Source organism: Salvelinus namaycush, chromosome 8, assembly GCF_016432855.1.
Source record: "Salvelinus namaycush isolate Seneca chromosome 8, SaNama_1.0, whole genome shotgun sequence".
Lineage (NCBI taxonomy): Eukaryota > Metazoa > Chordata > Actinopteri > Salmoniformes > Salmonidae > Salvelinus > Salvelinus namaycush.
The window spans coordinates 47,597,800-47,622,196 of record NC_052314.1 but is presented as its reverse complement, the minus strand read 5'-3'; the positions used below and the strand labels follow the sequence as shown (position 1 = coordinate 47,622,196).

The 24,397-nt window shown below is 41.5% G+C and overlaps 1 protein-coding gene across 3 annotated transcripts; it reads right to left on the bottom strand.

Annotated features, from left to right (window-relative positions):
* Positions 1 to 2,299: 2,299 nt before the first annotated feature.
* Positions 2,300 to 14,487, bottom strand: LOC120052761 (pre-mRNA-splicing factor ATP-dependent RNA helicase DHX15-like). 3 transcript variants are annotated; one of them, XM_038999862.1, is made up of 14 exons: positions 14,271 to 14,332; positions 12,873 to 13,221; positions 11,980 to 12,173; positions 11,230 to 11,389; positions 9,989 to 10,207; positions 9,581 to 9,748; positions 9,228 to 9,314; positions 6,980 to 7,129; positions 6,571 to 6,679; positions 6,130 to 6,321; positions 4,312 to 4,434; positions 3,310 to 3,500; positions 3,000 to 3,169; positions 2,300 to 2,788 (listed from the first exon to the last, which is right to left on the bottom strand). In XM_038999862.1, the coding sequence occupies exons 1-14, from the start codon at positions 14,330 to 14,332 to the stop codon at positions 2,671 to 2,673; spliced, it is 2,292 nt and encodes a 763-aa protein (XP_038855790.1). In that variant the 3' UTR covers positions 2,300 to 2,670. The 3 variants fall into 3 exon arrangements, with proteins under 3 accessions (XP_038855790.1, XP_038855791.1, XP_038855792.1); XM_038999863.1 differs by lacking the exon at positions 4,312 to 4,434 and having other exon boundaries at positions 14,271 to 14,487; XM_038999864.1 differs by lacking the exons at positions 12,873 to 13,221; positions 14,271 to 14,332 and adding an exon at positions 12,314 to 12,545.
* Positions 14,488 to 24,397: the final 9,910 nt, after the last annotated feature.

Sequence of the window (24,397 nt, the reverse complement as noted above, 5' to 3'; positions counted from 1 at the left end):
TCCCATCTGGGGGATTAATAACCATTTTATCAGCTGCTGAAGCCCTATTGGATTCATCAAAGTGACTTCCACTGTAATGGACCTTCTCATGATAGTACAACGTATTGTAATCCCAGAAACTTTACAACCGGAAATGCTAGACAGAGTGCATGAGGGACACATGGACATTGAAAAAGGTAGCGGCATATATGTTTTATTGTAAAAATGACTTATCTGCTAGTTGTAGGTTACTATTCAAGATACATTGAAATAGCAAAGACACCCATAACCACATCAACTGAGGTTATCAATGGATTACAGTACATTTTTGCCAGTGGTCGCTGAGGTCCTGGTTAAAGATAACGCTTCCCAGGTCTCCACAAGCTCCTTTTCCAGCACAATTTGACTTCACACGTGACCAATAACCAATACCACGTGTAACGGATGTGAAATGGCTAGCTAGTTAGCGGGTACGCGCTACTAGCGTTTCAATCAGTTACGTCACTTGCTCTGAAACCTAGAAGTAGTGTTGCCCCTTGCTCTGCAAGGGCCGTGGCCTTTGTGGAGCGATGGGTAACGATGCTTCGTGGGCGACCGTTGTTGATGTGTGCAGAGGGTCCCTGGTTCGCGCCCGTGTCGGGGCGAGGGGACGGTTTAAAGTTATACTGTTACATTGATGCTGTTGACCCGGATCACTGGTTGCTGCGGAAAAGGAGGTTGAAAGGGGGGTGAGTGTAACGGATGTGAAATGGCTAGCTAGTTAGCGGGTACGCGCTACTAGCGTTTCAATCAGTTACGTCACTTGCTCTGAAACCTAGAAGTAGTGTTGCCCCTTGCTCTGCAAGGGCTGCGGCTTTTGTGGAGCGATGGGTAACGACGCTTCGTGCGTGTCAGTTGTTGATGTGTGCAGAGGGTCCCTGGTTCGCGCCCGTGTCGGGGCGAGGGGACGGTCTAAAGTTATACTGTTACACACGCACAAAGCAACTGTGAGTCTGAGGGCTGTGAAAACAGTCAAGGGACTGTTGAAAAAGAACAAGGATCCGTACAGGGCTGTTAGCTTACAGGGTCACACCACTGCATCATGGGCCGTTGCCTGCCGAGCTCCTTATGGGCAGGAGGCTGCGTTCCCCATTGCCTGTTTCGCCAGCTCAGCTCAAACCCCAATGGCCTAACAGGAAGGCATTGGGGTGAAACAAAGCTGAAACAAACACAAACTGTAGACTTTAATCAGAGACACTGGGCTGTGAGAAGGTTAACGTGTGTGGATTACAACCTCAAAGACACCAGCAACAGTACTGCGGAAAGCAGATGCATCATGCTTCAATGTGGTGTGCACAGGCTCAGAGGAACAAGACCTCAGAGCACTTCCAGATCCAGCCACAGACAACACACAAAGAGGGGGATGGAGAGAGAATCCTCAGAGCCACAAGCTCACCCAAAATACTATATTACGTTAATAGAATATACTGTTGGGCGGACCTATACCCAGTAAAAAGAGAGGACTAATTTCAAGCTTTCATACAGTTTCTGGATGTGAAGTAGCTTTGTTAAAGAATACTTGTTCTCAAATTACATTGAAGTTATTTTTCAATGTTAAGAAAATAAAGTGGGGGTACGCCATACCAGTAAAACACAAGCCTAGCACAATAATTAAATCTGTCAAAAAAAACTGTTGGCAATTGCTTCATTATTTAACATTACTGCATGTCAGCTGCATGAACATGAGCAAATTGACTTCAAAATGTGCAGTATACTCTCCAAATTGCATCATGGTTCGACAAGAACCTTAAAATGTTATCAAGGCGGAGATATGTGGCCCAGACAGAGAAGTGCAGACAGAAGCGCACATACAGCACTGGACACATCAATTCAGGCTATAAGGGTAGTGTGCCTAATGACAATCGCGGAACGTCATTACACGTTTTGGTTTTTTAACAGATTTTGCTTTCCATTCATCAAATTGCAGGTGCACTGCTTGGATGCTGGAATTTAGTGAGGTGAAATATGCTCCGGTAGTCAACAGGAGAGCGTTTTGAAGCGATTTTTTGACAATCAGATGAAAACATAAGTAGTTGTATTACCTTTTAATGTGGTATAAACACATGATCAAAGTTGACTAATCTTTATAGGCCTACTTGGCCCACGGAGGTCACTAAATGAATAGGGATTCTATATGTAATTCTATGATTAGACGCATAACATTTTTTTAGTAGTAATTCCCTTACCAGTAAGAAATTAAATCCACTTTCACCCCTGGGTATACAGGTTAATAATGTACAGTTAAACATTTTAGATAAAGACCATGAGCTATTATTCATTGTTTTATTCAAGTCGAAGCTCCTTTATTGAAGAAACAAGGACAACCTAGGCAAGTACACTTTCTCAGGGTTCACAATTTCCTAGAGGAACATCAACAATATCCACATGAATACTCATGCTTAACATGTTAATTGTATTCCTTTTCGAAAATCTCTAATCAGAATAGCCTAATATTCACCATTGAGATCAATTTCATAAATGCTTACAGTTATACACGTTGCTATTGAATGGACAGAAAAACCACAAACAAAAAAGTTATAAAAATCATATCTTGAATCAAGAAACATTAAGATTGAAGATAGGATACAACTTTAAAGTATGAATTGTGCCAAGCTCTTTCAAGGATGTCTTCCTCTCTTCAGTCGCTGTTAATCAGTACTGGGAATACTCCTTGGTCTGGAGTTTGGCAACGATTCGCTCCAACTGCCTCTTGGCTTCACACTGTGGGAAGTTGCCCATTTCGTAGTACTGAGGAGCAACCTTCACCAGCCTGGGGAGACAAGATCAATTAAAGCAAAGTCGTAGAATATAATCAAAATATCCAATAAAAGCATTACCTGTAAACGACGAGTTTTACATAAGAGATAAATTAGTTTTGAAATGTTGACGCTTATCAAAAACCCTTGTTATTTACAGTGTATTCGCTAATCGTTTTATTTGTGTGGACATTTCTGAGTTATACTTCATGACCACAAACGTACCATTCCGGTTTGATATCCGAGCAGGTGCGAATGTAGTTCTTGGTTGTGAGGACAAACTCATTGTAGAGCACCCACTCTGGCTTGTGGTCCAGGACAGTAGACGGGTGTAGCTGGACCACCTGGTTGTCCTTGACTGTGAGATAATGGCCCGTGCGCTCCAAATGAGCCACCTACGCAAACAAGAAAACATTTCAGAAAATGCACACAATGCGAGATAAGTGAAAAAAATACGATTTAACTCAATTCCATTTCAATTCATGCAATTCGGAGTTAATTGAAATGGAACTTGCCCTGCTGTGCACCGACTGACCTGCATGAAAAAGCCTGTGACGAGCGCTCGGCGGATGTTGATGTAGTAGTCTCTGCTGGTGAATTCGGTGCTGCGGCGGGGCAGGTTGAAGCGGTCCATGATCCGGGACAGCTGCGAGCGCACGTTGTCGGCCGACATCAGCGAACGGTAGTTCACAAAGTTGTCGTAGCACCACTGTGTAGACTCGTGGTCTGAGAAACGACAACAAAGACGGCAAGTCAAATAAGCATCATGTTTCAAAGTAAGTTACTTAAAGGGACATAACACTTAAAAATCAGTCTTCAAAAGTTAATCTTCTGTTGAGATAAGTCCATGGCCATGTTCGATTACCCATACTTACGTTCTACATAGTAGGCATTTTACGTATGCGAAAACCGAAAGTTTTATAGTAAATTTAAAAAATAATAAAGTATGCTTTAAATGCAGGATGTTTGTTATACTCATTTCGGCTTCTCTTCTATTAGAATTTGCTGCACACTTGAGGAAGAGAATCGTCTTTCCAGACTCACGTGTGTTTGACAACAGCTGATTATTAGCTGATGATGAGATAAGGGGACACGCTGTACCCAAATTAACAAACTGCGGGAATCAACGCAAATGCGCATCAGATGGTGCACTCTCAGGATGGGTGACATTTGTTGCTTACTGCATTAGGTTTTTTACTAAACAGTACATTCTAAATAGTATGTAGTACAATTAAGTACACAGTATGTTGTTTTAGTAAGAAGTAAGTAAGACAGATTTCGGACACGGCCCATGTATCAGTCCATCAATTTATAGATCCAAATATCCCATGTTAATTCCAGATTTGTGGTGCTTATCTTTAGTCTTTCATTAATTAAGGTTGGTCTACACAAGGTAATTAAGGTTGGTCTATAGGATGTATAGGTATAGGACTTTTGAGGTCTAAAACATCCGATTAACGTTGATTTTGGAGTCTAATCGGTCCCTTTAATTAATTTGACCCTATCAAAATAAGATGTTTGTGGTGGCCATGTTTACTTTGTTTGAAGGCGTGGTAGACGTTGAGGAGCGTCAGGTGGTCTCCGTCGATGTGGGCGAACCGCATCTTGGACTCGTCCGCCGCCTTCTTAGCCTCGGTGGGGCGGACGAAACACTGCGGGACTAGACAAGGTTGGTATGGGCCCCAACACAGACGCCCATAGGGATGAGTCAAGCATTCACAGAACAGAGGAACAAGGCCTATTGTAGCTAGAAAACTTGACAGAGAGCATAGGGGGGCAGGGCAGGACCAAGTGGTGTGTTTATGGGGGGGGGCTCTTCCGACTGCATGATGACTGGCTACTAGCTTGTCAAGGGAGTCAACACCTAACCACATCTGCAAAACAAAGAGGTTTCACACACCTGCAGAGCGTTAAAAGAGCATTGAACTTGAGAACAGTGTATATATATGTATAACATTCAAGAGAATCCAAGTCCATTTCACATTCAAGTCAATGGCCTTGACGTTATAAAAAGGGAAATAGATGTCCTTATACGATGTCACTACTGACATACGGCTTTGTATGGAAGAACATCAATATGTCCAAACTGGGAGTTTTTGCAACACCACCGATCATTACTTTCATGTTCCGCCTGTAAGCCTAATTTTGCTTTACTCATACATGTTTAAATGAATATTTGACATTCAAGGTAGTCATTTTACAGTCGCAGACCAAATTCAACATGAATTTCAGGAACCGTTACAAGAATCAAAAAAATGGATGGCCTTTGTACTGAACTGGAATTTCTATGAATCTCCTGAGTTGATAATGAATTGACCACAACCAAATCACAAATGTGTATGAGTAAAACACGAGGGGAATGCCAATTTGAAATACTGTGAAAAGTCCAAACACTGAACATTCTATATGATAAAATCAGAAATCTATCTTGCCATATTGAATGCAAATAGTTTCCCCCCGGTAGTAAAACCAAAACTGGCCAAGAAAGCTTAACCTAAATCAACCACCCACATGCAGATAACAAATCATCCTGTAAAATGTGTAAATCTCACTTAAATCAAAAATAAAGATCAGGTCTTGATGAGAAATAAATTTGACGACTAAGACCATGACAACATCTTGACGATAAAAAAACATTGCTTGCCATGGTATCTTGTACTGCCGGTGCAATTGGTCCAATAATACATCAAGAGACACCATTAAAGCAGCCATAGACAAACCACTAAACAAATGCAGAGGCAATGTTTTAGACCTATCTAAGAACACTACATTGAGATGCCTGCCCTGCCCAATTGCACTGAGGATAAACACTCCCATATTTCAAGAAGCTGGAAGAAACATGGTCAACTTCTCAATTTGATACAGAATACAATTGGCTTTCAGTTTACTTTTCCATCAACCATCACTTGATTGATAATGACAATTAGCAATTTAAGGTATCTAACCAGTAAGCAATCCAAATCCTTTATGTAGACCAAAAAAAGTGTATTTGTCCGTGGGGCCCTCTACAGCAGAAGTTTCCCACATTTGGCTTTTTGTTCTCTCACATTTTGATTTGAGGAATACTTACCAAATATTGTTAACTTGAGCCCTCCATATAAATCTAATACTTTCTAGCATCTTTGCTAACTAGATCTGCAAGCCCCCTTAACTGTGGGCCACCTCCTTACTTTCCCAAAATATTAATTAACTCTTCCAGGAATTAACAAATAGCATAAACAAAGCACTGATGAGACGATCAATTTAGAGATCTCCATCTTGCATTAAATTGGAAACCACAGGGTTGAGAGGGTGCCAACTGGTGCCAAGGGTGGGCACTGGGCGACTTTGGATGCCAGCCACCCTGGGCCATTACCTGACAGCATGGCGGTGATGGAGAGGATCTCGTTGGAGCAGTTGAACTCGCAGCTGGCGATCACCATCTTGGCCAGCTGTGGGTCCAATGGGAACTCTGCCATCATGGAGCCCAGCTCTGTCAGGTCGCCGTCGTCGTTGAGCGCCGCCAGGTAGTTGAGCAGCTCCAGCGCCCGCATCAGGGTCTCCGGGGCTTGACATCGCAAGGGAGGAAGCAAGAGGAGCAAGTGATCAGTACAGCATAGAACATGTTTGATCTCTTTGTCATTTTTTACTTTTCTGTCTGTCAAAGAATCAATCAACAAATTATATTTTATGATAAAATGGTTGGTCAAGAGGTATATCAAGAAAAATGGCTGCCAGTCAGTTTCAAATGAAACAGTTTCAAACTAAAGTAGCACTTCCAACAGGCAGGTATTCCAGCAAAACCTTGGCTCCTCACCTGGTGGGTCCATGAAGTCAAAGTGCACCAGGTCATCGATACCCAGCTTCTTCAACTGCAACACGACAGAACCCAAGTTGGACCGGAGAATCTCAGGATACGTGTTGTCCTGTAGTGGAAAGGAAAATAGTCAGATCAGTAGAACATGAAGCCATTCTACTGGTATCATATAATCCGTTGTGTAACAAGTTCGGCTAATTCTGCCAAATCATGTGTTTAACAAGAGCTGAACGTAAAGGCCGAAACAGGCTTCTGTAAAATGCCCAGCACCACATGAGATACGTTAGACTACAAACATTTCCTTAATAAATGAAGTGTCCTCAACAGTATCCATAAGATAACAACTTATTCAATATTTCATTCAACCGTATACTTTGCGCCAACATTTCTACAATCCAGGACAGTTCACCTGCATCTCGGTCTTGTAGGCTTTCTCAGTGTAGAGGCGGAAAGTCTTCCCTGGCCGTGTCCTGCCGGCACGGCCCGCCCTCTGCTGCGCCGAGGCTTTGCTGATCGCCGTGACCAGGAGAGACTCCACCCTGATACGAGGATTGTACACCTGTGGGTTATAGGTGTAGACAACATTCTCACTCAAGTCTTTATTTTATTTAAAAAAATGCTGGATGCTGATTCCACGTTGGTTAATGTTAACTCAAAATGACACCACGTCCCAGTTTAACAATGTTTACTTCACCGTATGACCACAGTACATAGTTGCCATCAAACTCAAGTCAGGTCCATCTCCAGTGAGACTACTGCGCAGGCGTACTAACAACAGAGTGATAGCGCCGTAATAACAGAAATATAGGGATACTTAAAACATGAACTTAACAGTTAAGTCCACAGTGAATGACATGAACAGCCCTTCTAGAGTTAATTTTAAATCATACATTCATTACTTAAACTGTACCACAGATGTACAGGTGAAAATCAATGAATACATAAATGATTGAAGATTATCACTTGTTCATCTGTAGGTACAGTTGGAGGGATTTGGATATGGGGCGAAGGGGAACCCATTACACAAGTGCTAGTCTGCAACGGCAGAGAGGTGGATAAGTAACGGGAGGATTTCTGGTTCAAATCCCAGGTAAAATAAACAGGTAATAAGGGAACAAATGTATGTTCTCAAAAAATTCACTGTCGCTAGGTTTCATACAATTGGCGACAGATAAGCACATTTTCCCACCAGAGGCGCGTTTCCGTCAAACTGATTTGTTGAGGATAAACGGCTGTGTGTAATGACGTAGTGAACATTAAATAATTTTGCGGTTAAATTCCCCATGTACCGAATTAAATAATCTAAGTTAAATGGGTTTCCATTGCATTTTCAACTCCACCGATGATTTTGTTCCAAAAACTGTTGCGATAATATAGCAAACTTGCCCAATATGTTTTTGGCGTATGCTCTAAAGACAGTTTGCTGATAAAGTGGACAGGGTAGGTTATATGATAAAAACCAGATCATTTGTAATTGATAATTGGCAGCCAAGCAAACCGGTCATCATGTCACCAGCAGCATTCAACTGATCGCCTACCCTCGATATTTAGTGGAAATTTGCATGAAGATCATCACAGTGCACTTAACCACCAAGAAAAGACAAGTTATAAAGTTGATCATAACTTATTCCATCTGCCTATAAATTCTGCAAGCTTTTTCGAGTGGTAGTACAACAAAATATATCACATGACTAAGTTCACTTAGAAACTACATTGGCACAATCTCATTCCAAAATCATGGGCATTGATATGGAGTTGGTCCCCCCCTTTGCTGCTATAACAGCTTCCACTCTTCTGGGAAGGCTTTCCACTAGATGTTGGAACATTGCTGCGGGGACTTGCTTCCATTCAGCCACAAGAGCATTAGTGAGGTAGGGCACTGATGTTGGGCGATTAGGCCTGGCTCGCAGTCTACGTTCCAATTCATCCCAAAGGTGTCTGATGGGGTTGAGGTCAGGACTCTGTGCAGGCCAGTCCTTCCACACCGATCGACAAACCATTTCTGTATGTACCTCACTTTGTACACGGGGCATTGTTATGTGGAAACAGGAAAGGGCCTTCACCAAACTGTTGCCACAAAGATGGAAGAACAGAATCGTCTAGAATGTCATTGTATGCTGTAGCGTTAATATTTCCCTTCACTGGAAATAAGGGGCCTTGCCCGAACCATTAAAAATAGCCCCAGACCACTATTCCTCCTCCACCAAACGTTACAGTTGGCACTATGCATTCGGGCAGGTAGCGTTCTCCTGAAGGTTTATATCTATCAATATTTGCACATAAAAGCATTTACCACAATTGTCGCAAAATCTACTTCACAGACAAAAAAAAAGACCCTATCCTATCTTGTCTTTCGTATTTTGTTTTGTCGACATTGGGAAACTTTACTGATAACATTCTGTTTCTATGAGGCCTGTCATGAGTTGTTTTATGCGTCAGGTAATTCATCCGCTTGAACTGGTTGGATGGAAACCTGGTTAATGAACTACTATTACTTTTCTATCTGCATTGTGCTCAGATTGTGGACTACAGACAGTTCAAGTGTCCCTGTTATTGAAAAAAGTACAAGTTCATAGTACTAGTGCCTGGTATTCCCTCTGGGTTTGAAATGACGAGACAAGGAAAAAAATTATAGAGGGAGAGGAGTAGCAGCCTACCTTTTGCTTGGCAAAACCGGGATCGATCACAAACACCACTCCGTCGATGGTAAGGGATGTCTCAGCAATGTTTGTCGAAACCACAACCTAGGGAACAGGCATTGGGGTTAGCACTAGCAGACAATTTGCATACTTACATCATAAGCCATTGGAAATATTTGGTGATAAACAAGCACCAATGTATGAAATCTGGGTTGTATATTCAGTAGGGCACCCCATAGCAAAACATTTTGAAATTGAAAATTTAAATCTGATTGTATAAGTTCAGGAGGTACCTTCCCATTTCACTCAGTTCCAAAATGTTTTCTTCCTACTGAACACAACCCTGTTTTTGCAATGTTCTGCTGGTCTACCTTTCTTCCTATCGCACCGCTGGGCTTCCTGGGGGGTGCTGCCTCAAAGATTCTTTGTTGCTGCTGGGGAGGCAGTGTGGAATATAGTGGAATGACTTTGATGTCTCCGACTTCAGGTCCCAAGTCGTCGATCTCCCGTTTGATCCGTTTACAGGCCTCGTCAATTTCCTGATAGACAGTTCAGAGTCAGGCAATATTCATGTTGAGCAGCAGACAGGTATCCTGAAAGTTAAACCTCCCCAACAATTCAACTTATATTCAGGCGACAACCTTGGTGTTGTCAGTATCACTCTTCAACACTGAACTGAACCATCTTGACTGCATATGAGAAGGGCTGGAGGTATATCTCTTGAACAGCGAACCAACTCAAACTATCTGGATTGCATTTGAGAAGGGGTGGAAGAATACCTCTTGTCCGGTGAGGAAAAGCAGACAGTCCCCCTCCTCTTCCTCACACATGTGGATCTGAACGACCGTGCGGATGGCGGCTTCCAGGTAGTCCCGCTCCGGCTCAGGGGTGTAGAAGATCTCCACGGGGTGTGTGCGTCCGGGAATGGTCAGCAGCGGACAGCTGTCAAAGTACACTTGGAACTTCCCGGCGTCTAACGTGGCACTCATCACAATCACCTGTGGGCAAAGAACATATTCCTGTATAATGCTTTGTGGTTGTTGCAATGTCACTTTTAGTGTACAATAGTGAAATCCTGACTATGGGAGCCAAATAGGGAAACATCTACGTTTGAATAGGGATCTAGAATGGGCGAGCAAATAATTTGGCTAAATTACATTGGGACTAAGGTAAGTCAAAAGCAATCCAAAAACATAACCCTTAAAGAGTGACTGCCTTTAATAAGCAAAGAAATCCCTTTGAAAACGGCCTATGTGGCATCGATATGAGTCAGAAACAGTTATTCTTGTGTCGTCTTAAACAGTGCGTCACAACGGATAAATTAAGGTTGGGTTTTGATTTGACAATGTCCATTTGCCCACTATCATGGGGGTGAACAGCTGCAGTGATTGCAAATACTGCACAAACAACTTACACGTAAAATTGACCAACTAAAACATCCTCTGCAAAAATGTCTTAATTAACAGATTTCTTGAGTTACAGTATCTTAGAGTCATTCTGGGGATTTTGCAGAAGTGAAATAGGCTTCCGTGTCTACAGTGTCTCATGGGCGACAAACTAACCAAATGCAGAATCTGTCAGGAAACACACCAAGACAGAAATCTAATTTTTCTAATAAGCAACAGAAAAACACGTGCCAATTGGCGTGTTCAGTGGCTCTTTTGGCCTTTTGTAGAGGAATGGGGAATGGGCTAAGCCAGGGGTTGTTTTGGGACTTGAAAATAATTTCAACGGTAAAGCAAAATTTACAATTCATGTGTTTTTTCTTCTTCATGCGACTCATTCAGTTATGGTCAATGCCATTTTAACTCCATCCAAAAACAAGCTAATTTAAATTAAACTAATGAATCAAATGTATCTCCAGAATGGACTAAATGCAAAAAAAAGAAGAGATACCAACCCTCATTTGTCTTTCCTTGATTCCTCGCCTCTTTCTCAAAACACAAAGGAGAAGATCCAAATCAAGGACATGAGGAATCGAGGAAAGACTTGAGATTCCCCCTGGACTCAGAGGCTGTACCTTGAGGTCTGACCTCTGTCGGACCACCTCCTTCAGTACTCCCATTAGGATGTCCGTGGCCAGCGTTCTCTCGTGGGCCTCATCCAGGATGATCACGCCATACCGCTCCAGCAAGGGGTCGTTCATGGCTTCCCGAAGCAACATACCGTCTGTCATATACCTTAAAGGGGAAGGACACGGTTTAAAACATAGCAGATGCTGACCGAGTGATGGCTGGAACACCAAAATGTGTGTTCATTGATCTTATGCCTTTTCAAAATGAATAATTATAAACAACCTTTGCTCTCTTTTAGTGTGCAGCTGCAACACTATACCAAATACTTGTTGACCACAGTAGTCTAAAATAACTTAATTCTTATTCATTAAAGCATGTCCAAAGTATTTTGACTGAAGCTGTGTGTGTTGAATTGAATTAACTGGCTATAACCCCAAATTCTTGGATCATGTATTCTGGGGGTATTCAAATTACAGTTCTGAAGGGCCAAAATGCTTAGTTTTACCTATGTTGTGTTGAGTAGGCACAAAACAGAAGAAAACTCTTAAACTGAGTGAAGTGGTACCATCTGAACTTATCCAATAACAAATGCTAATTTTCTAATTTTGTTGCATAACATCTTGCAGCGCTTTGCTACGTGCGTGCCCTAATAATTATGATCCTGGTAGTATGCAAGAATGAAAACCGGAAGTGTTTAGGCCTGGAATTGAATAACCCTGATGTAGCCTCTACTATCCAGACAATAAGTTGCTTACTTCAGTATGGTCTTGGCGGAGCTGCAGTCCTCGAATCGTATGGAGTAGCCCACCTCCTGGCCCAGCATGACATCCATCTCGTCGGCCACCCTTTGGGCCACGCTCATGGCTGCCACCCTTCTGGGCTGGGTACAGGCCACCGCCTTCTTGGGGCCACCCAAGCCCTTCACCATGTCCACACACCATTGGGGGATCTGAGGAGGGAAAGGGAGGGCATGTTATGAATGTGTCTGTCTAACTGAAACAACATAAACATATTTCAAAGTGCATTGCTTTGGAGGGGAGGGAGAGAATTGACTGGAATGCCAAATTACAAACGTCCCTTATACACTACCTCTTCTGTGTTTGCAGATCTGAGGGAACAGAGTAGGTGTAAACACAGTGATGTAACCACTTGGCCTTCAATGGCATGTGTGTGTGGGGGGGTGAAAGGTGTACAGTAAGCAATATCACCCATCTGGTTCCATCAGAAACACAGAGGGAACCGGAGATCAAACTAAAGGTCAATCCAAACTGCTTCTTCTGTTACAAGCATGAAGATTTACCAATGCAAAAATGCAAACGAAGCACCTCTGCAAAGTAGAGAAACAGAAGAATTTAAGCCAGATATTAACATTTAGGGTTTCCCTATTTCCCGGGGCAAGTGACCTGAGCAGTCAGGCAAGTTGCCCCATTGGGCAGGGGATGTTTTTTTATATATATATATATATATTTTTTTACAGATAACCAAAATGCAAAGAATTCTAGTAGTTTGGTCTTTCTGGTTCCTCCCGTGGGTAGGTGAAAATAAGTGATCATAATCTTTCGGCCAACCAAAAAAAATACCCCCGACTTGCCCAATGGGAAGAGCTGTTTAGACCTTAATGTTTAAGGACTATTGAACAGAACTGCACCTGTGTGGTTTTCCCGGAGCCCGTCTCTCCGACAAGCACAAAGCTCTGGTGGCGTGCCAGGATGTCGTTGAAGCGCTCCTTGTACTCCCACACAGGCAGCTGCAGCCTCTTCTTCAAGATCTCATAGTAGCGCGGCGTGTGGGGCAGGTTTGTGAACGGGTTGATCTGCTGCTGCATGGCTGTCTGCTTGAGAGGAAGCATGCCTCCCCCGGCCATCATTGTGTTGGGGGGCACGACAGAGGGCTTCACGTCCCTATCTCGGTCCCGGTCCCGATCTCTGTCACGGTCCCTGTCCCTCTCCCTGTCTTTAGAGCGCTCGTCACGGTCCCTGTCGCGATCTCTGTCTTTCCTGAAAAATAGAAGAATATACATAAGTCAACCCACAATAGTATATTACTTGAAATAGAGTACACTTTAATGTAGTGGGATATTATTATTTCTCAATAATCAGTGTATTTATATTATTCATTGCCCATTCTACAGCAGGAAACTTTACAGATGACCCATTCATGGAATCCAAATATGCAAGTTTTTCACCTGGTCCCCAAAAGACTATTGTATGTAGATTAAATCAGATGATGCGCTAATGCAAGTTGGATGCAATATTAGAATACGCAAGTGTTGGTTATTTGGCTATCTTGCAGCTGAGAGGCTAGTTCCTGAACTTGAGAAATAGCTTGGCCAATTAATTGCCAAATAAACCCCAACTCCATGAATAAAGGATTACATTTATCGTCAATTCCCACAAGGCCCAACCAAAACTCAACCCCTCTGAATCAGAGAAGTGCATGGGGCTGCCACATTGGGCACCTGTTGTTGTGGGTGATTAACTGCCTTGCTCAAAGGCAGAACGGCAGATTTCACCTTGTCGGCTCAGGGATTAGAACTGGCAAACTTTCGGTTACCTGCCACCCAGCTCGTGTACATAAACAGAGTTGAGCGAAGACGTGGGCGGACTGGAGCTCCGATGTCACAGAAAACGACAATGTGTCGCATAATTGCGGGCTATTTTTTGGGGTGCAGTAGTTTTTTAAATAAAAACTCAATTGTATGTGACGTCGGAGCTCCAGTCCACCCAACTCCGTTGATGTAAAGACATCGTGGAATTGAGTTAACATTATGGCTAGCCAGTTTACTCTAACGTTAGCGCTAGGCCGCAGAACATCAACACGTGCCTTGTCAACATGACTACACGAGCGTCACAGGCTGACTAACACAGGAAACTTGCGGATATGTAACTAATAGTGTATCATCTCTACAAAGTAGCCAGCTTATAAATGATAACTAGTAAGACGCAATATTTGCCGGTTGGTACCTAGCTAAACAAAACAATCTAGCCGTTCGCTAGCAACAACTTGCTACCCGAAAGACAGTAGATGCATGAAACGAGAAGCTTACCCATCAGATCTCTTTTTATTGGAGTAGTCGTCACCCAAATCTAAACGGTGTCTTTTAGACATGATGAACAAACACAGATTTAAAATAACAGCGTATATTTAGCTAGTTTCCTTACAACCGGCTAGGTACAGTGTTCCGCGCGAGGAAGCAAATTCGGGTAACCCGGAAGCAGTTTGTTTTAGCTCACTGGTTGTGCTCCTGCAAAGGGTAAAACCACGGACTAGAACAATGAGACAGGTGTTTCACTGGATTATAAATGTGAAGCATCCGCTTGGCGTTTCCACTCACTAGTGGGCAGTGGGAGGAGATGGATTTTGGCAGACATTCTGCAAAATTTCTTATCGATTAAACATTTGATCTCAATACAGTTTTATGTTCACAAAACTAGAATATGTTATGAACATAGTGGACTAAGTATTGTAGACCTTGTCCTTTGCAAACGTTTTTAAAAATCGTGTTGTTTAGAAGGTGCGCAAAGGCGAATTGAGTTCTTGCACACGCGCACTTCACAGAATAGGCGTCCCCTAACGCAAATATGCAGACTATGCTAGAACACGCCAATAGGATCTCGCTAGCTCGTGCTTGAATCTGCCCACTATTGGTAAATTGTTCCCCATTGGAAACGAGGGGCGATTGTCTATCTTGGTTTAGTTATAAAACATCTTCGGTAAAACAGTAACAAATGTTGCTCACTGCTGCCATCCTCTGTATCATTGCGCCATAACAGTTGTTACACGGTCAGACTCATTAATGTTTCAGCACAGTTGAATAGCGGAAGTTATCAGTATACTTGGTGTCTTTCTATTTACAGTGTTGCCAACTTAGCGACTAGTCGCTATATTTAGCGAGTATTTAGACCCCTCTAGCGACACTTTCAAAAAAGCTACTAGCGACAAATCTAGTGACTTTTTCTGGTGTTTTTGGAGACTCTGACGTGAAAGCACGTATCGTTCTTACTCTTCTCAACGAGCAGCGGGTGCTGCCGTGGGCCGGGCCCCACCCCCGTCTCACAGCACTCACTGGCGGCCCAGTCCTCGCGCAGCAGTCCCTCCCAGCTGCAGTCAGAGCATGTTCATCACTCCTCGTCTAGACTGCAAATGAATCGCATGCGGGAAGCCGCCGCTGGATGATGCCGCCCTGGTTTACATAAAAAAAATTAACCTGAATTAGGGCCAGACTAGTTACCATAATTTTCTCACATTGCCATTGACAGTTTTTTTCTATTGTCTCTTTAGTTCATTTTTAGATTGTTAATGTAGATTGTATACAAAAAAATGTTATGGTTAAAAATGTTAATGCTTTACTGTGACTTGTTGTAGGCTCCTAAGTGGACCATAAGATTAAAAACCAAACCAAATTAAGAAAACTAAACTAAAAAAACTAAAACATTTAAAATTAAATTAAAAACGAAGTAACTCCGCCAGTGTCTCTTTTTGGTCACTTTTGCCGGTCCCAAGCCCAGATAAAGCAGGAGGGTTGGAATTGTGACATAAAACAAGAATTGACAGAAGAAAGTTCATTTGTAGTTCTAAACATATTTAGGGTGTTTTTTTACTCACTTTTTGTCTCTCCCACGACATTATTCCTTTCTCCTACAGAATCCATCACAATTACATGCACATTGCCAATTATGCGAATTAGGTGATGACATCATTTAGCTACTAATAGCGACTTTTAGGACAGCCAATAGCTACTTTCCTTACTGAGGAGTTGACAACAGTGATTTGGTAGCGTGCACTGAGAAAATGGGCTACATTATCGTAAGATCCGCAGGTTTTACGTTCTGTCTCTAGGACTAGGCTACTTGTTTTCAGGATATTCAATATTCTATGTGACAAGAAATTGTAGATCACATTAAGGCCTATTAGAAAAATACAAATACACTTTAACTTTGTTAAAGCAAAGCCCCTGAACTTTCGTGTATTTTCTGCACTATGCAATGATATGAGCAGTGACCATGTGACGCTTTTACAACATACAGAAGAGAGCTGGTTATCAAGGGTCAAAGTATTGACACATTTTTTAATTGAGACGAGCTTAAAGTTTTCTTTCCTGACCATCATTTTCACTTGTCTGACCACTTGTATGATGACGAATTTCCCACACGACTGGTCTATCTGGGTGATGTTTTTTCTTTCCTGAATGATCTGAATCTAGGATTACAGGGACTCTCCGCAACTATATTCAATGTACGGGACAAAATTCTGGCTATGATTAAGAAGTTAGAGCTCTTCTCTGTCTGCATTAACAAGAACAACACACAGGTCTTTCCATCATTGTATGATTTTTGTGTGTGCAAATTAATTCAAGCTTACGGACAATGTCAAATGTGATATAGTGAAGCACCTGAGTGAGTTGGGTGAGCAATTATGCAGGTACTTTCCTGAAACGGATGACACAAACAACTGGATTCGTTATCCCTTTCATGCCCTGCCTCCAGTCCACTTACCGATATCTGAACAAGAGAGCCTCATCGAAATTGCAACAAGCGGTTCTGTGAAAAATGAATTTAATCAGAAGCCACTGCCAGATTTCTGGATTGGGCTGCACTCAGAGTATCTTGCCTTGGCAACTCCAGCTGTTAAGACCCTTTGCAACCATGTACCTATGTGAGAGTGGATTCTCGGCCCTCACTAGCATGAAAAATAAATACAGGCAGAGACTGTGTGTGGAAAAATTATTTAAGACTGAGACTCTCTCCAATACAACCCAACATTGCAGAGTTATGTGCATCCTTTCAAGCTCACCCTTCTCATTAACCTGTGATGAGTTATTCACAATTTTCAATGAACAAATAAGGTTTTATATGTAAGATGGTTAAATAAGGAGCAAAATTATTGATTATTATTATATTATTATTTGTGCCCTGGTCCTATAAGAGCTCTTTTGTCACTTCCCACGAGCTGGGTTGTGACAAAAACTTACACTCATTCTTATGTTTAATAAATGTATCGTATAGTGTGTGTGTGGCAGGCTTACAATGATGGCAAAAAACAACATTTGAGAGTGTGCTGACCGTGGTGCTAGAGGGGGTACGCAGCTGAAGGTTGAATGTTTGAAGGGGTACGGGACTATAAAAAGTTTGGGAACCACTGCCCTACCGGAAGGGGTGATGCAGAGAGGAAGAGGCGAAGCGAGAGATAACATCTCCCCAAAATCTGTTCAAAATAAGTCCAATACGTTTGTCTTGATTTATTTTGGACCTAAACTTGTTGCCTGCTTTTCCCGCCTTTGGGACAACGGTCGGTTGCTATCTCACTAAAACGAGCCCATTGACTTCCATTGTTTGGGCATCTCCTCATTATACACAAATCTCTGGCTGAACAAACCAGAGGTTTCATTTCCGGATTTTAGAACAAACTGGCGAGCTCTATAAGCAATGGGGACACATTGGGTGTTTCTCAATATGCATTATACCGTGCTCCACACTCTCATGCTCCGAGTGTGTTCTCCGACCACGTTCTCTTGAGTACTTTCTTGTGAGGACGAGAGTGTGGAGAATGAATAAAACAATACATTTGAGAAGCACTCACATCCCCCCTACTGTATTACCTCACGCTTCACCTCCCCATTCACTGAAGCTTCTTCCAGCTGTCTTAAAATATAGTTCAATTCATAAATGTGTTCAGTTATAAATCTACTGATATCTTGCCACAGATTCCTAACATGAATAGAATGCCAAAAAATATGTTTCTGGGTGGTAATTTTTATCACTTCATATAGTGGTTGGCAGGATAATATGTATTAATACTTTTTAAAGAAACTTCCTTAATTTTGTTAATAAGTAGGTACAGTTGAAGTCGGAAGTTTACATACACCTTAGCCAAATACATTTTAACTCAGTTTTTCACAATTCCTGACATTTAATCCTAGTAATAATTCCCTGTCTTAGGTCAGTTAGGATCACCACTTTATTTTAAGAATGTGAAATGTCAGAATAATAGTAGAGAGAATGATTTATTTCAGCTTTTATTTCTTTCATCGCATTCGCAGTGGGTCAGAAGTTTACATACACTCAATTAGTATTTGGTAGCATTGCCTTTAAATTGTTTCACTTGGGTCAAACGTTTCAGGTAGCCTTCCACAAGCTTCCCACCATAAGTTGGGTGAATTTTGGCCCATTCCTCCTGACAGAGCTGGTGTAACTGAGTCAGGTTTGTAGGCCTTGCTCGCACACGATTTTTCACATCTGCCCAAACATTTTCTGTAGGATTGATGTCAGGGCTTTGTGATGGCCACTCCAATACCTTGACTTTGTTGTCCTTAAGCCATTTTGCCACAACTTTGGAAATATGCTTGGTGTCATTGTCCATTTGGAAGACTCATTTGCAACCAAGCTTTAACTTACTGACTGATGTCTTGAGATGTTGCTTCAATATATCCACATAATTTTCCTCCCTCATGGTGCCATCTAGTTTGTGAAGTGCATCAGTCCCTCCTGCTGTAAGCACCCCCACAACATGATGCTGCATCACGGTTGGGATGATGTTCTTCAGCTTGCAAGCCTCCCCCTTTTTCCTCCAAACATAACGATGGTCATTATGGCCAAACAGTTCTATTTTTGTTTCATCAGACCAGAGGACATTTCTCCAAAAAGTACAATCTTTGTCTCCATGTGCAGTTGCAAACCGTAGTCTTTAGTATTGGTTATGCCAAAATATGTAAGTTCTTCTTTCACTGGAATACCATAACATGAGGGTGTCACACAATCTTTGACAGCCATGAGTTCACATTTATTAATGTTAAGACATAGACCAGATGCTTTGGAAAATGATTCTATCACATTACTCGATATGGGAATCTGACTAGCGTCTTTCAGAAAATAGTCAGCCAGCTGGCTTATAATATATATATTTTTTCAGCTATGGAAATACCTTAATAGGAAATACCTATTATTTAAAGAATGTAAGAAGTTGGATGATTTATAAAAACAGATACGGTGAGATAGGACAACCTTGCCTAATTCCTCTCTTTAACTCAAATCTAGGTGAAGTGCCAAGTGTCAGTTTAATTGAGCTGTTACCATTCGTATAGAGAGTCTTAATAGCCTTACAGGAAACATCACCAACGCCAAATTTCTCAAGTGAATGGACGAGGAACGGATGTTCCACTGTGTCAAAAGCTTTAGAAAAATCCCAATATTATATGAAGCTATCCTTGGTTATTAGGTCTGAGTAGTCAAGTATGTCTAATACTAGTCTGACATTGTTAGAAATACAGTACCAGTCAAAAGTTTGGACACACCTTCTCATTCAAGGGTTTTTATATATGTTTTACTATTTTCAACATTTAGAATAATAGTGAAGACGTCAAAACTATAAAATAATGAATATGGAATCATGTAGTAAACAAAAAAGTGTTAAACAAATCAAAATATATTTTAGATTCTTTAAAGTATTCACCCTTTGCCTTTATGACAGCTTTGTATACTCTTGGCATTCTCTCAACTAGCTTCATGAGAAATGCTTTTCAAACAGCCTTGAAGGAGTTCCCACATATGCTGAGCACTTGTTGGCTGCTTTTCCTTGACTCTGCGGTCCAACCCCATGCCAAACCATCTCAACCCCATCCCAAACCAACCCCCATCCCAAACCATCTCAGTTCGGTTGAGGTCGGTTGATTGTGGAGGCCAGGTCATCTGATGCAGCACTCCATCATTTTCGTTCTTGGTCAAATAGCCCTTACACAGTCTGGAGGTGTGTTGGGTCATTGTCCTGTTGAAAAACAAATGATAATGAAACAAATGATAACCGCAAACCAAATGGGATGGCGTATCACTGCAGAATGCAGCTCCATGTTCCATGCTTCACGGTGGGAACCACACATGCGGTGGTCATCCGTTCACTTACTCTGAATCCAACGGTGGTTGGAAGCAAAAATCTCAAATTTGGACTCATCAGACCAAAGGACAGATTTTCACCGGTTTAATGTCTATTGTTTCTTGGCCCAAGAAAGTCTCTCCTTATTATTTGTGTCCTTTATTAGTGGTTTCTTTGCAGCAATTCGACCATAAAGGCTTGATTCACGCAGTCTCCTCTGGACAGTTGATGTTGAGTTGTGTCTGTTACTTGAACTCTGTGAAGCATTTATTTGGACTGCAATCTGAGGTGCAGTTAACACTAATGAATTTATCCTCTGCAGCAGAGGTAACTCTGGGTCTTCCTTTCCTGTGGTGGTCCTCATGAGAGGCAGTTTCATCATAGCGCTTGATGGTTTTTGTGGCTGCACTTGAAGAAACTTTAAAAGTTCTTGAAATCTTTCGGATTGGCTGACCTTCATGTCTTAAAGTAATGATGGACTGTCTTTTATTTTTGCTTATTTGAGCTGTTCTTGCTATAATATGGATTTGGTATTTTACCAAATAGGGCTATCTTCTGTATACCACCCCTACCATGTCACAACACAACTGATTGGCTAAAACGCATTAAGAAGGAAAGAAATTCCACAAATGAACTTTTAACAAGGCACACCTGTTAATTGAAATGCATTCCAGGTGACTACCTCATGAAGCTGGTTGAGAGAATGCCACGAGTGTGCAAAGCTATCATCAAGGCAAAGGGCGGCTACATGATTTATAAAATATATTTGGATTTGTTTTCGGTTACTACCTGATTTCATATGTTTTATTTACGTCATTTAGCAGACGCTCTTATCCAGAGTAACTTACAAATTGGAAAGCTCATACATATTCATCCTGGTCCCCCCGTGGGGAATGAACCCACAACTCTGGCATTGCAAGCGCCATGCTCTACCAACTGAGCCACACGGGACCACATGTTATTTCATAGTGTTGATGTCTTCACTATTATTCTACAATGTAGAAAATAGTACAAATAAAGAAAAACCCTTGAATGAATAGGTGTTCTAAAACCGGTAGTGTATATATATAAAACGATAACAGTTTTAGATTTTTTTCGATTTGTGTGTATTGTTGAGAAATTGTCAGATATTACTTGTTAGATATTACTGCACTGTTGGAGCTAGAAACAAGAGCATTTCGCTACACTCACAATAACATCTGCTTTGATTTGATATATACTTGTGTTCCCCATGTACTTTTTGTATTGATTTGTTGTTAATAATAAAACAATTATACAACTTGTCCAGCTATGGCAATGGCAACAATAGACGAAACAAGATATACACAAAGCAAATGTTTTGATACATAATTATCAGCTAGATATGTGAATCGTAATAATCTAGCTAGTCAGCTAGTTAAACGGCCAAACATGACCTACAACTAATGTTATGCGGGGCGGCAGGTAGACTAGTGGTTAGAGCTTTGGGCCAGTAACCGGAAGGTTGCTAGATCGAATCCCTGAGCTGACAAGGTAAAAATCTTTCGTTCTGAACAAGACATTTAACCCACTGTTCCTTGGCCGTCATTGTAAATAAGAATGTGTTCTAAACTGACTTGCCTAAAGGTAAAATTAAAAATATGCAAGGTAGATGTACATTTTTCATGGGTAGCCACCAATTTTTCCTGGCTAGTCAGTTAACTTACAATACCCATTTACTGAACCGTCTTCCAGCCAGGACAACAATGGCAATAGAGAAGAATATATACACAAAGCAACCCTTTTACTTCATAACTATCAGCTAGCTATATGTGAATCGTGGTAATGTAGCTAACCAGATAGTTTAACAGGCAAAAATGACCAAAACAGATATTATGCAAGATAGGTGTCAATTCTTCATTGACAGCTTGCTAACAATTTTTCATGGCTATCTGGCTGGCTAGCAAACAGTAGTAGTAGCAGCTCGCCAGTTACCCCTATTGACTTATTATGGGCTTGCTATCTATGGTACATAGCCAGGTAAACATGCCAAAATTAACACAGCATGTATTTATTAACATATCAAGATAACATATTGCAGTCAGGCAACCATACTGTATGAGATGTGAATAGGCAACATTTCATTCTGAAGTCAGAGTGTATTTTCTCTCAAATAATGAGAGAAATAATGTCAGCTCAAATAATGTCCGCCATTGATTTCAATACATTTTTGCGTCCATTTTTTTGTGGTTGCGTCATATTTCTTTGCATACTTCCATTGAAGCTGGCATCGATACATTCTTCAAAATATGTTCAAACGGAGTACGCATTCGAGAAGTGCTCTCCGTGCTCCGTTTCGCATACTTTGATTTGGACTCATACTCCAGCCTCCCTGGTCCAATTTGCGTGTTCGGAGCATGAGCAGCTCGAGTCTTCCAATAATCACTCTACAATAATCATTGATTTATCAGTTGTTAGTTTAATATGACATTTTACAATTAAGGTATAGACACATATAACGCCTCAAAGTAGTATGGATTTTGAGAAACACCCATTGTGCTTTCAAGACAACTAGGAACTCTGAAAAAACTAGGTCAAATCATGACGTCAGGGATCTTCAGGTCGAAAGTCGGAGCTCTGGAAGTTTCCGACTTGGAATTAAAATAACATTTTATTCTTCACATGCTTCGTAAACAACAGGTGTATACTAACAGTGAAATGCTTCCTTACGGGCCCTTCCCAACAATGCAGCAAAAGAAAATAGAGAAATAATAGAAAAGTAAAACACTTAATAATACAAGTAATAATAGATACATAATGAGTAACAATAATTTGGCTATATACAAGGGGTGCCAGTACCGAGTCGATGTGCAGGGGTACGTCCGATGTCCACCAGATGCATATGCGTTTTGATTTGCCTGATGTGTAGCTCGCTTTTCAACTAGCTAAAAACTAGCTAGTTGGAGTCTGTGTGTGTACTTCCATTTGTATCACCACATGGTAAAGCAAAGCAAGAGTTGAAAATATTGAACGCTTGCGGTACACAGAACGCACCGCAGCCTAGTGCGGCATCCCCAACATTGCGTTGCTGACTGCTCCATTGACAACGAATGACCTCCGCTAGAAAGCAAAGAGTTTGATGCATCAGGTGCAGAGGAGGATGGTGGGAGGAGCTATAGGAAGACAGGCTCATTGTAATGGCTGGAATGCAATTAATGGAACGGTATCAAACACATAAAACATATGGAAACCACACATTTGACTCCATTCCATCATTCCATTCCAGCCATTACAATGAGCCAGTCCTCCTATAGCTCCTCCCACCAGCCTCCACTGATCTGGTGGACATGCATCTGGTGGACATACCAAGCCTAACTACAGTAATGGATGTTACTGTTTAATCAGGGAGCCACAAAGATGAAGTAGCCTAAACAAATGTAATCTCTGAATTCACGTTGTTTGCTAATAATGTAGCCACAGAATAGAAAGAAGCTAAAACAAATTATTTTGTATTAATATTTTGCATTGTTAAAAGTTGAGAGATACTGTTTCATAATGAGACTGGATGTGTGAGTATGCCCAATGCCTCCAGGATAAATTATGGTAAAGTTGGCCTCATGTATAGGCCCTTGAAAAAAAATCTATAAAATCAATTTCATATATTTCATTCATCTAAAGTAGATTGGCTTGATAGCAGCATTGACGTTGTTGGTTGGCTAGAAAGCAAAACTTTACACATCGTTAACTTTTGGGAAAACTGGTCCAGCTAGCTATTGTTAGTTCAAATAAAGCAAAATTATGTACTAATACGAAAGTTCAATTGTAAACTATAAAGTATAAACCCACCAGAGTTTAATTTATGAAGAAGGTCCCAGGCGGAGGGTCCTCGGTTGAACGTGGACGAGCATCTGGACAGTCCATGCACTTTGAAACCTACGCCCACCGTGACGTAGGGCACCGCCCCCGAGCGAAATGACCTGGAAAGAATGTGTCTTCTCACCCCGGCTCCACCCACCACCTACGCCCTCTGGTTACACAAGGAGAGGATTTTATTAATGCGTTCGTTTAGGAACCGGCTTCCACCCTGGCGTGAGCCAGGTGCCAAATCGGCTCAAAACAAAAGTGACGTAGTAATGAGTAGGATTCTGTGTTTTCCCCTGCCATCAGTTATTGCTTTTGATAAAAATACTTTTTCTGAATTCCCAATTAAACTAAAATAGATGTATGTTTCTGTACTACACATCATGCTGCCGTGTTTACAACATGACCGAGCGGTGCAGATTACTTTTTCTATTTGAGATATTAGAATGGTGCTCCACCCTCACTACTTTTACCCGTTCATATCATGGA

Coding starts and splice junctions, on each gene's coding strand:
- LOC120052761 (XM_038999862.1), bottom strand. CDS start 14,332: ATGTCTAAAAGACACCGTTTAGATTTGGGTGACGACTACTCCAATAAA. Junction 9,315..9,580: donor GCGGTGCGATAGGAAGAAAG/GTAGACCAGCAG, acceptor CCTGTTCCCTAG/GTTGTGGTTTCGACAAACAT. Junction 3,501..4,311: donor CTACCACGCCTTCAAACAAA/GTAAACATGGCC, acceptor GTCGTTTCTCAG/ACCACGAGTCTACACAGTGG.